The 13,388-nt window shown below is 38.2% G+C and overlaps 2 protein-coding genes across 4 annotated transcripts in view; one reads left to right on the top strand and one right to left on the bottom strand.

The window, feature by feature from the left end:
- Positions 1-5,856, bottom strand: part of rngtt (RNA guanylyltransferase and 5'-phosphatase) — a 100,633-nt gene extending 94,777 nt beyond the window's left edge. The window contains exons 1-4 of one of the 3 annotated variants that reach the window (XM_047818188.1): positions 5,431-5,856; positions 4,351-4,460; positions 3,223-3,326; positions 1,905-1,993 (exon numbers count right to left, since the gene is read on the bottom strand). In XM_047818188.1, coding sequence (XP_047674144.1) covers positions 1,905-1,993; positions 3,223-3,326; positions 4,351-4,460; positions 5,431-5,494 — 367 coding nt within the window. In that variant the 5' untranslated portion in view covers positions 5,495-5,856. The remainder of the gene's footprint in view (positions 1-1,904; positions 1,994-3,222; positions 3,327-4,350; positions 4,461-5,430) is intronic. The other 2 variants (XM_047818187.1, XM_027177073.2) reach the window with 2 other exon arrangements.
- Positions 5,857-9,762: 3,906 nt separating this feature from the next.
- Positions 9,763-12,955, top strand: pnrc1 (proline-rich nuclear receptor coactivator 1). Its single transcript, XM_027177091.2, has 2 exons — positions 9,763-10,376; positions 11,454-12,955. Exons 1-2 carry the CDS (start codon positions 10,005-10,007, stop codon positions 11,841-11,843), a joined length of 762 nt encoding a protein of 253 aa, XP_027032892.1. The 5' UTR covers positions 9,763-10,004; the 3' UTR covers positions 11,844-12,955.
- The last annotated feature ends 433 nt before the right edge of the window (positions 12,956-13,388 follow it).

Below are 13,388 nucleotides of genomic sequence, written 5' to 3'. Positions count from 1 at the left end.
TTCCTTAGCGTGAAATAGAGCTGGAAAAGGGGTTTGGGGTATTGGGGGGAGGAAGGGGGTGGATGATGTTTTATTCATCTTTCATTTATATCAGTACCTCAGATGAAAATATTTTTTAATAACTCTCAGGATGGAGGCTCAGCTTTCACGCTTCTCAGGCTAACAGGCAGCTAGGAGAGGTGGAGGAGCGGCGGATGAGTGGCTCGGACAGAGCAACGTCAATCAAACCCTTTCTTCAGAATACGGGCGCCACGCTCGGAGAGCCGGAAAACACGTTCGGCTTCTTCTTTTTTTTTTCCTCTCGCCTTTGTCGTTCAAGCTCTGTTTGGATGTTTAATATATGAGACTTGGCAGCAAACCGATCATTTTTAATATGTTCCTCTACATGTCCTGAGGCTATGAGAGGAAAAAGGATTTAGGACAGTACGCTTGCTCCCTCTACTGGACACAGAGAGCGTCTTTTTCCTTTTCAGTGTGATTCTGTATATTTATAATCACACCCTCTAGTGTCACCCTCATGAGGATGAGGTTCCCCTTTGTATCTGGTTCCTCACAAGGTTTCTTCCTTTACCGTCTAAGGCAGTTTTTCCTCCCCACAGTCACCTGAGTCACCTCAGACTTGCTCATTGGGGATAAATACATACACATTGTGAACTAAATCTATCTAATATTAATCTGGAATTTTGTATTCTATTAATCTTTATATTATTCTTTATATTAACCTTTTGTTCTATGTTTATGTTTCTGTAAAGCTGCTTTGAGACGATGTCAATTGGAATAAGCGCTATACAAATAAACTTGAAATTAAACACATGTATAAAAAAACAAAAATAATAATAATAATAATAATAATAATAATAATAATAATAATAATAATAATAATAATAATAAATCACATGTTGACACACGTATGCTAGGCTTAAACATCAATTTCTGGTGTGTATCAATTTTTATAGGATCCCTCGCTTCATATATATACAATTAACAGGGCTGATTTATCAAACGCTCAGTAAAGTTGTGTGTAAACATTTGAACTGAAACATTCCACCGGGTTTACAAAAGTTGTCTGAAAATATCTGATCACTCATCGTTAAATCTTTATCGCTTGGACAAAGACGGACATCGGAATGCAATAACATCGGGTAACGTTACGCTCTGAATATCTCACACCTCGTGCAGCTCCAAACGTTATAATTACACTTTATCCTTTATAAGGATTTCTAAAGAATGTATACAGAATTCTACGCATTAATGGAGGTCAATCCGGGGTTCAGGAACGTACGGTGTGAAACGTCTCCTCGTCACCTCTTTTCTTTCCTTTCCTTCACAAATTTGAATCCATTTGTTTGGCGCTTTTAACAATGGATACGTAAATTCAAGATATAAATTCTAGGTTTTAATTTGAAATGGATTCATAATGAGCGAGCCAGAGATGATGGTGGCGATATATTAGAAATATAAATGAATATTGGAAATATCAGATTTGCGTTTAAAATCAAATACAGTCAAGCAACTTTTAAATGAAGAGTGTGTGTGTTAGTTGAGCATTTTTATACAGATTTCAAACCTAAACTAAGTCTCCTGGATTAGTAAATTAATTTGAATGCACAGCTGAAGTGAACGATTGGAAACGGAGAAAACGAAAGACAAAGCTATTCTGTGTGTTCAGCATAAGCCACTCTTAGCATTTAAGTCCAAATGCTGTAAGGTGCCACCTACTGAATGTCATTAAAAATCTAAAATAGAAACAAAATAGAAAATTGTGTGTGTGTGTGTGTGTGTGTGTGTGTGTGTGTGTGTGTGTGTGTGTGTTTTGAAGGAAAATTCATTCTGTGTCCATTTGGTGTTGCACAAAAAGATATATAAACAGTTAAAAAGCTGAAGTAGAAAAGGCTTTAACTTGCCTATGAGCTCAGTAGGATTCTTCTGTATAAAGTTTTCACATATTCTGATGAACGTCTCTGTCGTCTCTGCAGTGGGACATTCCCCGTGGCTGCGTTAAGAAAGAAAAATGTGTTACAGCATGTGACGTCTTATGTACGGTCTTTGTGCTCAAATAATAAAGTGACATGACATACGGCTAAGTACGGTGACCCATACTGAGAATTTGTTCTCTGCATTTGACCCATCCAAAGTGCACACACACAGCAGTGAACACACACACACACCGTGAACACACACCCGGAGCCAATGGCGAAAGTTTGATTTTGACATTGGTGGGGACATAATTTATTTGACATTGGTGGGGACAACATTCCCCGTATTTTGTGCATAAAACTGTTGTTATAAGAATACTTTCTTACTCACATACCGGTAGCCTGCATAATCACGTTGCATATTGCTTCATACAACGGAATATAGCTGCAGCCGTCCTCAACACATTAGCGAGAAAGACAAAGCCAATCAAACAGCGACGTGGGTTAGAGAGGCGGGACTCAAAAAAGGCAAAGGCCAATCATTTTAGAGAGTTGATTTACAGAGGCAGGATTCATTGCAGGGGGTAGATCTGTTAACCGTTTGGGTTCCACTAGTTGCGCTTTTTTTTACAGAACGCCGTTGTAAAATATTTTCATCTTATTTAATGATTCCTGGATAAATGTTAAATGAAAAGTAAAAAAGCGCAAGACACAGACGGATATCAGTGGTTATGTATAAATATACATAGGCTTGGTCGAATTATTGCTAGGGACAATTGAGTGTTCCCTGGATATTGGTAGGGACATGTCCCTACCGTCCCTACCCAAATCGATGCCCTTGCCCGTAGCAGTGGGCAGCCATTTATGCTGCGGTGCCCGGGGAGCAGTTGAGGGGTTCGGTGCCTTGCTCAAGAGCACCTCAGTCGTGGCCGGCCCGAGACTCGAACCCACAACCTTAGGGTTAGGAGTCAGACTCTAACCATTAGGCCACGACTTCCCCAAATGAATATCGCAGTGGATTTGGTAAGCTGAGCTGCATCTTCAGAGCTGAGCCGCATCTCGTCATGACAAACAGGTGATTAGTTATAATACGTTACATGCCGCATGTTACCCATGCCTGGCCACGCCCCCTTTCTGAGGCAAGATATGACGACGGCATGTTACAAACAATCTCAAAAGTCTGAGTGGTGGGAATCATAGCCTAACGTTAGAAAACCTTATTATATTAACATTATTCTAAATAACTCAAAAAACAGCATTGGAAATAATCTAATCAAACTTTTACGTTCATTAACAAAAAGCGTACCCTTTACACTGAAGTTTGATGTATTTGATCCCTTCTTTTTCGATATCTGCTCGGTCGTAAAAGCGCGTCGTGTTCGTCAGATCGACCAACAAGCCCATCTTCACCTGGGGACAAAACAAGAGACGTGTTTTTAAAGCTGTTTAACATCATACTATATTTGAAGTATGTAAGAGTGCATATCATCATAAGCACGTATAAACATCACATAAGCATCACATAAGTATAACGTCCCTCACTATGTGCGTCATCTCTTGAAAAATGCTACAAAACATCCAGAGATGATTAGAAAAACGTGAGACACAAGGTTATATGGTTACACCACAACGCTGAGGAATTCTCAAATATGATCTGTTCTCACAAGTTTACGCTAATGTGCTTGTTCTAAAAGGGTATCATTTCTATAATAACAGCTCAATCAAGAGAAAAATTGAACAGTGGACGCACTGCACATATCTAACATTAAACCGATTAAAAATTGCACTCATGTATAACACACTAAGGTATAACTGCTGAAAGGGTGAAGGTGTCTGTTAGGAGAAATTAAGGAGTCTCCAGCGTCAGCAAAATATCAGCAAAAAAACTGTAGCTGGTGAGGAAACGACTGCTTACAGGAACTAACTTGTTTTGCACAATTAAAAGTAACTTTAAGTTCCTTAAAGGTTGGGTGCACGATGTTTGAGAAATGCTTCAGAAAACTGAGTCGGGCCGACAAACAAAAACGTGTAGAAATGAGCAGAAAGCGAGTGAAACATTGACATGGCGGATACCTGCCGTTACCTCTGTCTCGGGTTCTAGGTGCTGAACGTCGTCTTTCGCGTGAAACGGAGCTAAACCTTTCACGGTACAACACACAGTACTACAAAAACACATTTGTATTACCATAGTATTACTCATTGAGTTCATTCATTGATAAAAATACCCCCTCGGCCAGCTGCCCCAGCAGGTTACGCCATAATAGTTGCCTGTATGTGTGAGGCGGAGCTATCAAAACAGGGGTGACACCCATTTGGGTTAGGGGCGTGTTTGTTTTGATGATTTCAAATGTCAACATTGGCTTTCAAACATTGTGCACCCCACCTTTAAGTCACCTTATGCACCCTTTCAGCCAGGTTTTGCATGAACACGTACCTTCAGACTTTTAAGGTAGTTGGACAGCATGCTCGGGTGGAACCTGTTCTCCTCTGGGACATTGTCATCATATCTGGGACCCAACATGGTTTTCATCGGTAAAAATTTACCTGCATAATAAAAGAGTTAGAGAGAAATGTTTCAAGAAGTAATTGGAGGTGAATTCACCTATGAAATTACATTTTTTTTATGCTTCTGCTTTACTGTTATGTTAGAAAATTGTTCCGTACCTCAACAATGTCGTTTAACTTAACTATCAGATTTACAAATCAAACCCCAAATCTTAATACTGGTAATAAATCAGGGTCGTCAGAAAGCCGTAGCAGGTGCGGCTGGAAATCTTTGTTTGGAAAGTTTTTAAATGTTTGGCTTTATTTGTATTATTTATTCAGCAACATGCATTAGAGCATGTTTACCGAACGAAGGGGGGGAAAAGAGGCGTTCCTCTTGACGAGTGGGAGGGGTTTCGGGGAGGGGCGTGGATTCGGCGGCTCAACTGCGACAGTTGACAGCATTCGTAAAAATTCAGACTTTTGATTATTAATAACACTTAATGAACATCTAAGAAAATTGGCTTGGGCTTTTTCTGTCTGTTTAACTATGACTCACATTGGCTCTCAGCTACACACCCCTCAACTGTGTTTTTGATTTACTTCTGACTCGAACATCAACGCTTATGTTTGTTATTATTATTGTTATTATTATATACAACAACAACAATAATAATATGAACGCGTTTATACTAACTTATGCTTGTACGTGTTTATGCATCCTGTGCTCGTGCACATGTGAGTCATTTAGCTTAGCTCGGTCTTGTAATGCGTTGAAGCTAAGCTAGACGGCTAATTAGCTATCATGCTAACATGCTAACACTGAAACTACTCTGTTATGCTTTAGCGTTGTTACGGTGCGATACTTTATTTTTAACTCTAGTGTTTGTTTGTATTTTCAGACGGACAAACATATGATCCGTGTAATTTAGACCCCAGCTGGTTCTCGATATAGCTGTGCTAGCTAACATACGAGGTAACAAGCTAAGTGTGTTTACTGGGGAGCTAAACTAACACAACAGACGCTCACCAGCTACAGGTTGTCCTCTCCTGGGACAGTTTAGCCATCGAGGAGGTGGTCCTCCGTGCGCCATGGTCTTTAAGAGGTTAGAAGTTGCTGCTTGTTTATCTTTCTGTCTCTGTGCTAACCGAGCACTGACGTTACTACGGTGATGAGCTCTCCAGCGCGGGGCTGCTGCTCAACTCCGACTCGGCCTCTGAATTACAGCTCACACCGTTCTAACGTCCATCTTTTTCCCGCCAGTCTCCATGCCTCCGGCTTCTTCTGTACTCATAAACCAGTGTTTTTTAAACAGATAAACAAACACCAAGCGGTTTTCTCAGTCACTCGCTCACTCAGCGACCCATAATTCCAAACTACAACGTAAGCTCAAACCGAATCGACACAGCAGGTGATTCGAATCCTTTTGGTATCGACACCTAGTAGTTTGAACGATGCGGGAAGGTCACGTGGTTTTTGTTTACGCCAAATAAAAGAAAATTGAAGTCGTTTATTTTCGTGTCTCAACTTCACAGTAATAGGATAATAGTCGGATTATTTAGCAGTAGAGTTAATAACACAGACTTTTTTTTAAAAGGAATTATATCCAATTAATAAAATTATTTATTTTATTTTTTTTTGTACTACTTTATCATTATACATTACAAGATTAAAAGATCAGAAGACATTTGCTGAAATAAAAAGGAATAAAATATTAGTGTGGAATTTTTGGTCATTTATAGCCATAAAAATCAGTCAAATAAAACGTACAAGGATCATAAACATTTCATAGAATCGTTTTATTTGTGTTTAAAACTAAAAAAAAATCACTTATCGATTAATTATATTTTAAATACTCAGATATTTATTACAATCTACTGAAATCCGGGAAGGACGTTATATTTATTTTTTATTTTTACTTTTATGTATTTTCTGTCCAGCACATAACATACAAACATACAACTGTTTCTCTTGAGTCAGTGCCAAAATAAAATAAAACATATGCATGTATGCCTAATCGGGCATTTCATGAAAAACCTCAAATTTGCTTTGAGGCCAGTTTCTAGGTTAATGAAACTTCAATGTTGTGCATCTGGTAGAGTTTCGACCTCAGAGCTCCAGAGTCTGAGTTCAGAAGCACGATTAATTCAAAAAACATACCAGCAGGTGGATTGTGGATTGTGCGTGTGTGCGTGTGTGTGATAACAACCTGAGTGGTAGAAACTAAATAATGACAACCAGCAGAGGGAGTCCAGAGACTGAATTTGTCAAATCTGAGGATTTTTTAAAATAAATAAATAAGTAAACAAAAAAATAAATAAACAAAGATAGTACACAGTACATAATATATACAAAAGGAGCAGGGTTGTGTTTGGTCAAATTACATTTCTATTAAATGTTTCAAACCATTTTGTGTAAATCGTACTGAAAGTAAAAGTGGTTTATATGAACATAAACATTTGCAAGACGGATGCAAGTAAATGTTTACATTTACATCATATGGCAGATGCCCTCTTATCCAGAGCAACTTATGTTTTATCTCATTTTTTATTCAACAGAGCAATTGAGGGTTAAGGGCCTTGTTCAGGGGCCCAGCAGTGGCATATATATATAAAAGGAAACTCAGTCCACACAAAGACTTTGTGCATGTTGTATAATTCTGGACTTCAGCATGAGTCATAAATTTTCAGCAATGACCCACTTTGTTTATCCTATTTTAGCAAACTATGAGAGTTTTTATTTTTTTGTTTTTAGTGTAAGAGTGCAAAAGTCCCCATTACCAATACGGGATGTGTAGGTGTTTGTGTGTCTGTGAGTGTTTGTGTGTGTGTGTGTGTGTGTGTGTGTGTGTGTGTGTGTGTGTGTGTGTGTGTGTGTGTGTGTCTGTGTGTCTGTGTGTCTGTGTGTCTGTTTGTGAGTGTTGTGTGTATGTAGGTGTGTGTCTGTTTGTGTTTAGTTGTGTGTGTGTCTGTGTGTGTGTGTGTGTGTGTGTGTGTTAGTTGTGTGTGTCCGTGTGTGTTTTTAGTTGTGTGTGTGTTTGTGACACACTTATTCTTCTCTCATCTCTCCTGAAAGAATTAAAAAATGAAGCCATCGTGTTTTTTAAGTGTAATTATGTAATAATGATAATCAGCTAAAACGCTGGATCTTACAAATGATATGAAGTTCACAGTACAGACATCAATTCACACGCCTTTCTAAAGGAACAACAATGCACGCCTTATGGTGTGTTTTTACAGACGTCACCTTTTCACACCCTTAAACATGACGCTGAACAAACCGAACGCTGATTGGTTGCTTTTACCTGTCAGTCAGACGCCCTCTTGGCCAATAAAAAGCTGCTGTGGAGGCCATGCGAGATTAAATGTCTCTAAATTAAAAGTAAACAAATGCCGTAGTGGTGCTACATGGATGTAACTTTCTCACTTATCCTTTGAATTACATAGTAGTTTGTATTCAACAAGAAAGTAAGCTATTGGGGTAGAATGTTTGTGGCCAATCACAGACTGATAATGCTTGATTTCCATATAACATAAACAGTCTGTTGCTTAGCAGATTTTCCACAGTTCCTTCACCCAGAGACTGAGCGCAACAAAGCTGTAGTCCTTCACCCTATTATGGCGTGGGACACAAAACACTAATGTCACACATACTGACAGATCTCTTAAGACTGATCAAGGTTTATTATCACAATAAAATTGAGCTTCTGGTATCACTATATAGCTTCATCCTCAATAGTACAATAATAGTACAACATATTATCAAGTATTATAATTAAACTTTTTATCATAAAGTACACGGTTATGAAGGGAAATGATTTGTAATCACACTGTCCTGTGTGCTCATTTTCAGATGCTCGTTTTGGATTAATTTAAAGTCTATAATTAACCACTGTCACTAACGATAATAGTGCTTTACATATATAATTGTATTGGATTGAATTATAACAGCAGATTGGAGGTTCATATATTCTAGCGCATTATTATTTCTGTATGAACAAGTTACACAAAGATTTGGGGAAAGTTTTATATCATGATTTCTAATTACCAGGATTAATGTTTTAACACGGATACCATCTTGGTGACAACACCTATGAGCTCATTTGTTTCTAAGTGTGGATTACTAAGTGAATAATACACTTACAGATACATTGGAAGAGCCACATCCCACCACCCATTATTGAATATTTCCTTCATCTTCTTGTGTTCTATACATTAATATCAAATTCAGTTTGGGCTGGAAGTTTATTAAAAGCCTGAGATAGTAAACATGTTTTTATTTTTACAAGTTTGTTTATAGTTTTGTAATATGGTTGTAATATGTTTTGTTTTGAATCCGAATATGAACGCCTATATGTTTGTTTTTTTTACCTCAAACTGTTGCCACAAAGTTTGACACACACAACTGTATAGAATGTCTATGTAATCTGTAGCATTACAAATTCCCTTTATTGGAACTCAACTGTAACTCAAGCTTTCCAGCATGACAATGCGTCTATGCACAATGCACTCAAAAAGAATGGCTTGCTAAAGTTGGAGTGGAAGAACTCAAATCATGACCCCAAACCCACCGAACATGTTCGATATGCAGCGTAATTTGGAACAGACAACAAGCCTCACTTAACATCAGTGCATGACCTCACTGATGCTCTTGCATATGGACCTTCAGAAATCTTCATAGACATGTAAGAAAATCTAGTAAAAAAAAAAAAACCTTAACAGGTATTATAACTTATTATAACATCAAAGGGGAAATAAATCTGAAATAAGATGTTCAACAATAGCATATGGGTGTGATGATCAGGAGTCCACGTACACGGACATGTAGTTTCACTCATCATTTCTGGCAATGATTCGTCTGCTGTTGAAACATATTGGAAATTAGCTGGGGTTTTCCCACGTGTAAAAAAAAAACAAACACCACACGCTCCTTCCTCATGACGTAATGCAACGGATACGCTACAATACCATATTTGGCACATCCGGTCTCGTTCTTTAGGCACTAAAAATGATTTTTATCTATGATTTTAATCGAATGTTAAAGAAAAAAAACAGCTCATTTTTGTCCAGAATGTCTAGGAAAATTAATTCATTAACGTTTAGTGAACGACATTACTGAAAAAGTACGCTTACGTGTGCTAGTACTACAAAACAAACCACATTCCTCCTTATTCTTTGACATTTTCTAATAGTTTTTATTTTAGGTAAAGAAAAGACGACTTATATTAATAATAATTTTAAAAAAAGCTTGAATTTTAATTTTTTGCACTGGAACCGGTTTATTTTAGGTCTCCTTTGTTCCACAACAGAGAGTGGGCGGGGTTTGGGGCTGTTGCTGCTATGCAACTAACCGGAAATTACGCACATCTGCGACATTTTAGCTACACGGGACCTGAGCTCCGCCAGTTGTGTCGAAACTTTTGTGTCGTGTATCACGGTCGGTTGTAAACCTTTCGACGAAGTTGTTCTCGTTTTAAGAAAAGGATTCCGTTCCAGTTTTTCCCCCTCATATGAGAAAGCGTCTCGAACACTGTTTGGGAAGGTGTTTATTTTTTTTGCGTATTCATCCTCAAACGACGCCATTTTGGATCGTCGTGTATCATCATGTATCCGCCATCCAACAGCTTTGATATCATGTTGGGTGACAATCTGTTCGTCGGGCACAGACTAGACAACTTCAAAAACAACGAACAGAGTCTGTTTGTTAAACATGGAAACCTGAACAAATCGACCCGACGAGCTTTACTGAAGAACGGAGCTCACAGGGTCCGATTACAGAGCAGGAACGTTTACAGTCAGGCTCAACAGCACCAGAAACAAGCGGTGGTGCTGAGGATAAACACTGCACGTTTAAACGACATCAACAACAACAGCACTGATGATAAACCCGCACCACAGGGCAATAATACAGAGCTTCCGGCTAACAAAACTGCCCCGGATGGCTTCACACACTTAAAAACAACATCCAAGAAAGAGGTAAGTAGCATCTGAGAAACATACAAAAGTGTAAAGATCGGTTTGGACAAATAATATCGTTCTTAAAATATGTAGTAGGTAAGTTTTTATCGTTTTTATATACAATATAACACAAACAATTTCATATATTCAAACAAAAAAGTGCAAAAGCTTTGTGTGTTTTAATGCGCCCCCTCTCGGTAGACACTGGTATCGTTCTGCTTCAAACTAAAAAAATAAACATCTAATTTATAAAATGTTTACTTTTAAATTCGATTACATCGGCTTAAAGCCCAGACTCTCTGCTTGGTTAAGGCGATAACATAAGCTGCACTAATTGCAGGATTATTGGGAAATTTTGTTGCAGAAATAAACAAAAGCCCCAGCCTTCACGGTGACACCCTTCTTTTTATGTGTTTTTGTTTTTGTGTTGGTTTTTTGACAGTTTCACGCATCAAATATATCGAGGTGTAACTGAAGGTTCGAAAGTAAATAAAAGTAAAGAGATAAAATCCTGATCATTAGTTTTAGTTACGTATTTTAAACTATAATCAGACAATTATTTGTCAATTTTCAGCTAATTTATAATGAACATATAATAAAAAAGTGTAGACTGTGACAGGACAGATATGGCGATAGCGTAGAGGACTTTTTTTTCTTGGTTTTTTTTAAATACCAGGTTAGTAAAATTTTAGCTAGTTAATGAAGCCGAAAGTCATGATTGAATTTAAATATTCATCATAAGGCTGATGTATAAGTGTATATTTGTGTGTGTGTGTGTGTGTGTGTATTGCCCTGCGATACATGTTTGCTGGTCTAAAACCCAAATTTCTTTTGATCTGTAATGAGATTGAGTCATATTAAAGCAATATAAAATCTGCTGTTGTAATCGGGGTCAACTTTGTATTTGTTTGGTGTCAAAGTGCTCGTCTGATCTGTAGACCATAAAAAAAGGCCCAGCAGGAGGGGGAGGTGCATAACGTGCCTACGTGCAGTTTGAGATGTCGGTCATGACTGCTAGGCCAGATGCCATTAATTTTGTTTTACTTTGCCATTTTTGAAGTCTGATGATTGATTTTTTTTTCTGTTCCTTCTCAGCTGCTGAAATCGAAAGCAGGAAGGAGAGAAAGAGGAAATCAGACGAGAAGGCTTTCTCCGCACAGCACAGACCAGCACGAGCCAGGCGTTCCTAACCTGAACACGCACTCCCAAAAGAGCAGGCACGCCAAATGTGAAAACAGGGATACGAGGAAGCCTCTGAGCTCGGGGGATGCTCCCAGGATCACAAACGGTGAACTCTCATCTGAGGATAAAGATGCAGAGAAGACCTATGCCGGAGCCAAGTTTAGTGAGCCACCGTCACCAAGTGTGTTGCCCAAGCCACCGAGCCATTGGGTGGGTGAAAACAGCCCCAAACACACCGACAGCTGCCGGGAGCAGATGTCTGTACATCTGAAAACAATACTAAAGGTTCAGTCCTGGCCGTGACTCCAGTCACAAAAACACTTAAACCCTTGAATATTTCACTTGAAGTGAAAACACCTTCACAGCAGAAAACAAATCGCATTGGATTATCAGGCAAAGGAAAATTTTAAATGAATTGTATCCGGACAGTCAGAAAGAAGCTTGGAAGCATGTTGCAACAGGACGTGTTGATGTTTGATCGTAATATCAAAAATGTCTCACACTTGTCCTTAGAAAGAGACCTCGTGTGTTTTTGTTTTGTTTAGTTTTTTCCTTTCTTTTTGTTTTTTTTTAAACTTGTGTAAATACTGTAAAACATGTAATATGTGTACATATTTTGAACGTTATTTTAACAGAAGAGTAAATCTAGTTTTGTTACTGAAGCTTATGATGTTTTCATTATGATCTGATGGAATGCTCTTTGCAAGTGTACCGAGGCGTATCGTGACGCACATTACATGTGAAAGGTTTGCTTAGTTTTGCACAAGACTGAAAAAACCGACACGGGTCCTTTTTAAGATGTGAGGATGAACTAGTGCACGGTGCTACAGCTGAATGCAGCTTTCTACATCATTGACTGTCCTGGAAAAGGATGATAAAAGGGAGAAGAAGCTTCAAACGAAAGGACCGTGGTGTATTTGGAACACTGCCAAACTGAATCAATTGGACAAATCACAAATGAAACACTTCTGGCGGAAAAAAAACAACAAATGGTTTATTCCAATCTGCAAGTATCATTCTAGTAACGGACATTTCTTTCAATTCTGTAGCAATTAAGAAAGTATTTTGACAGGAAATTGTGTTTACTGTGACAGAAGGTTTTGTGGTTGTGACGTGTTTTTCATGTCTGTGGAGAAAAGCCAGGCATCTACTATCATCCTTTTTCTTTTTTTTTTTCTTTTTTTTTATTCTTTTCTTTCTTTGAACTAATCTTTAACTAAACCCAAGACATTTTTTTGTATTTGCTATAAAATCCAAACACACTTTGTTGCAACAGTTTTTAATCTTTGGCCCCATTTTAAGAGAACAGAACAAAATAAGTAACTTGAGTCCATGTTTAATTAATTGATTATAAGAAACGTTATGAACGTTTTTAATTAAAAGTATTGAAATAAAGAATTTGGCCATCCCCTTTACATTGGTGTTTTGTCATTGTTTGTTACAGTGCACTTCTTCCCGGGTGTCAAATCTGTGGTTTAAGTCTTTGTGTAACTTATTTTGGTGAAACTGCAAAACACTTGATGTCAAGCTTTTATTATTTCAACCATATAGCTGGTGCAGTACACAGTGCAATGAAACAGCATTTCTCTTTCATGGTGATACGGAATTGCTGACCGGTACACAGTTATGTAAAATGCAAGTACAAATGCTATGGTGACTTTGTGTATGTGTTGATGTCAATCCAGTTTTTAGGGATTAGGACTCTGATGGCTTGGGAAAGTAACTGTTACCGCTTTGGCACCTTTCTCCAGATGCCATGAGGGTAACTGTGTAGAGATTCTCACATCTGGAGGTTAGGAGGAAGGGTGGTCTTTGTCACAGGGCATATGGAAGAAAGGCGTCTCTAAG

This window comes from Tachysurus fulvidraco, chromosome 9 (assembly GCF_022655615.1).
Source record: "Tachysurus fulvidraco isolate hzauxx_2018 chromosome 9, HZAU_PFXX_2.0, whole genome shotgun sequence".
In the NCBI taxonomy this organism is placed as follows: Eukaryota; Metazoa; Chordata; class Actinopteri; order Siluriformes; family Bagridae; genus Tachysurus; species Tachysurus fulvidraco.
Note: the sequence above shows the minus strand (reverse complement) of the source record. Positions and strands in the feature narration are given on the sequence as shown.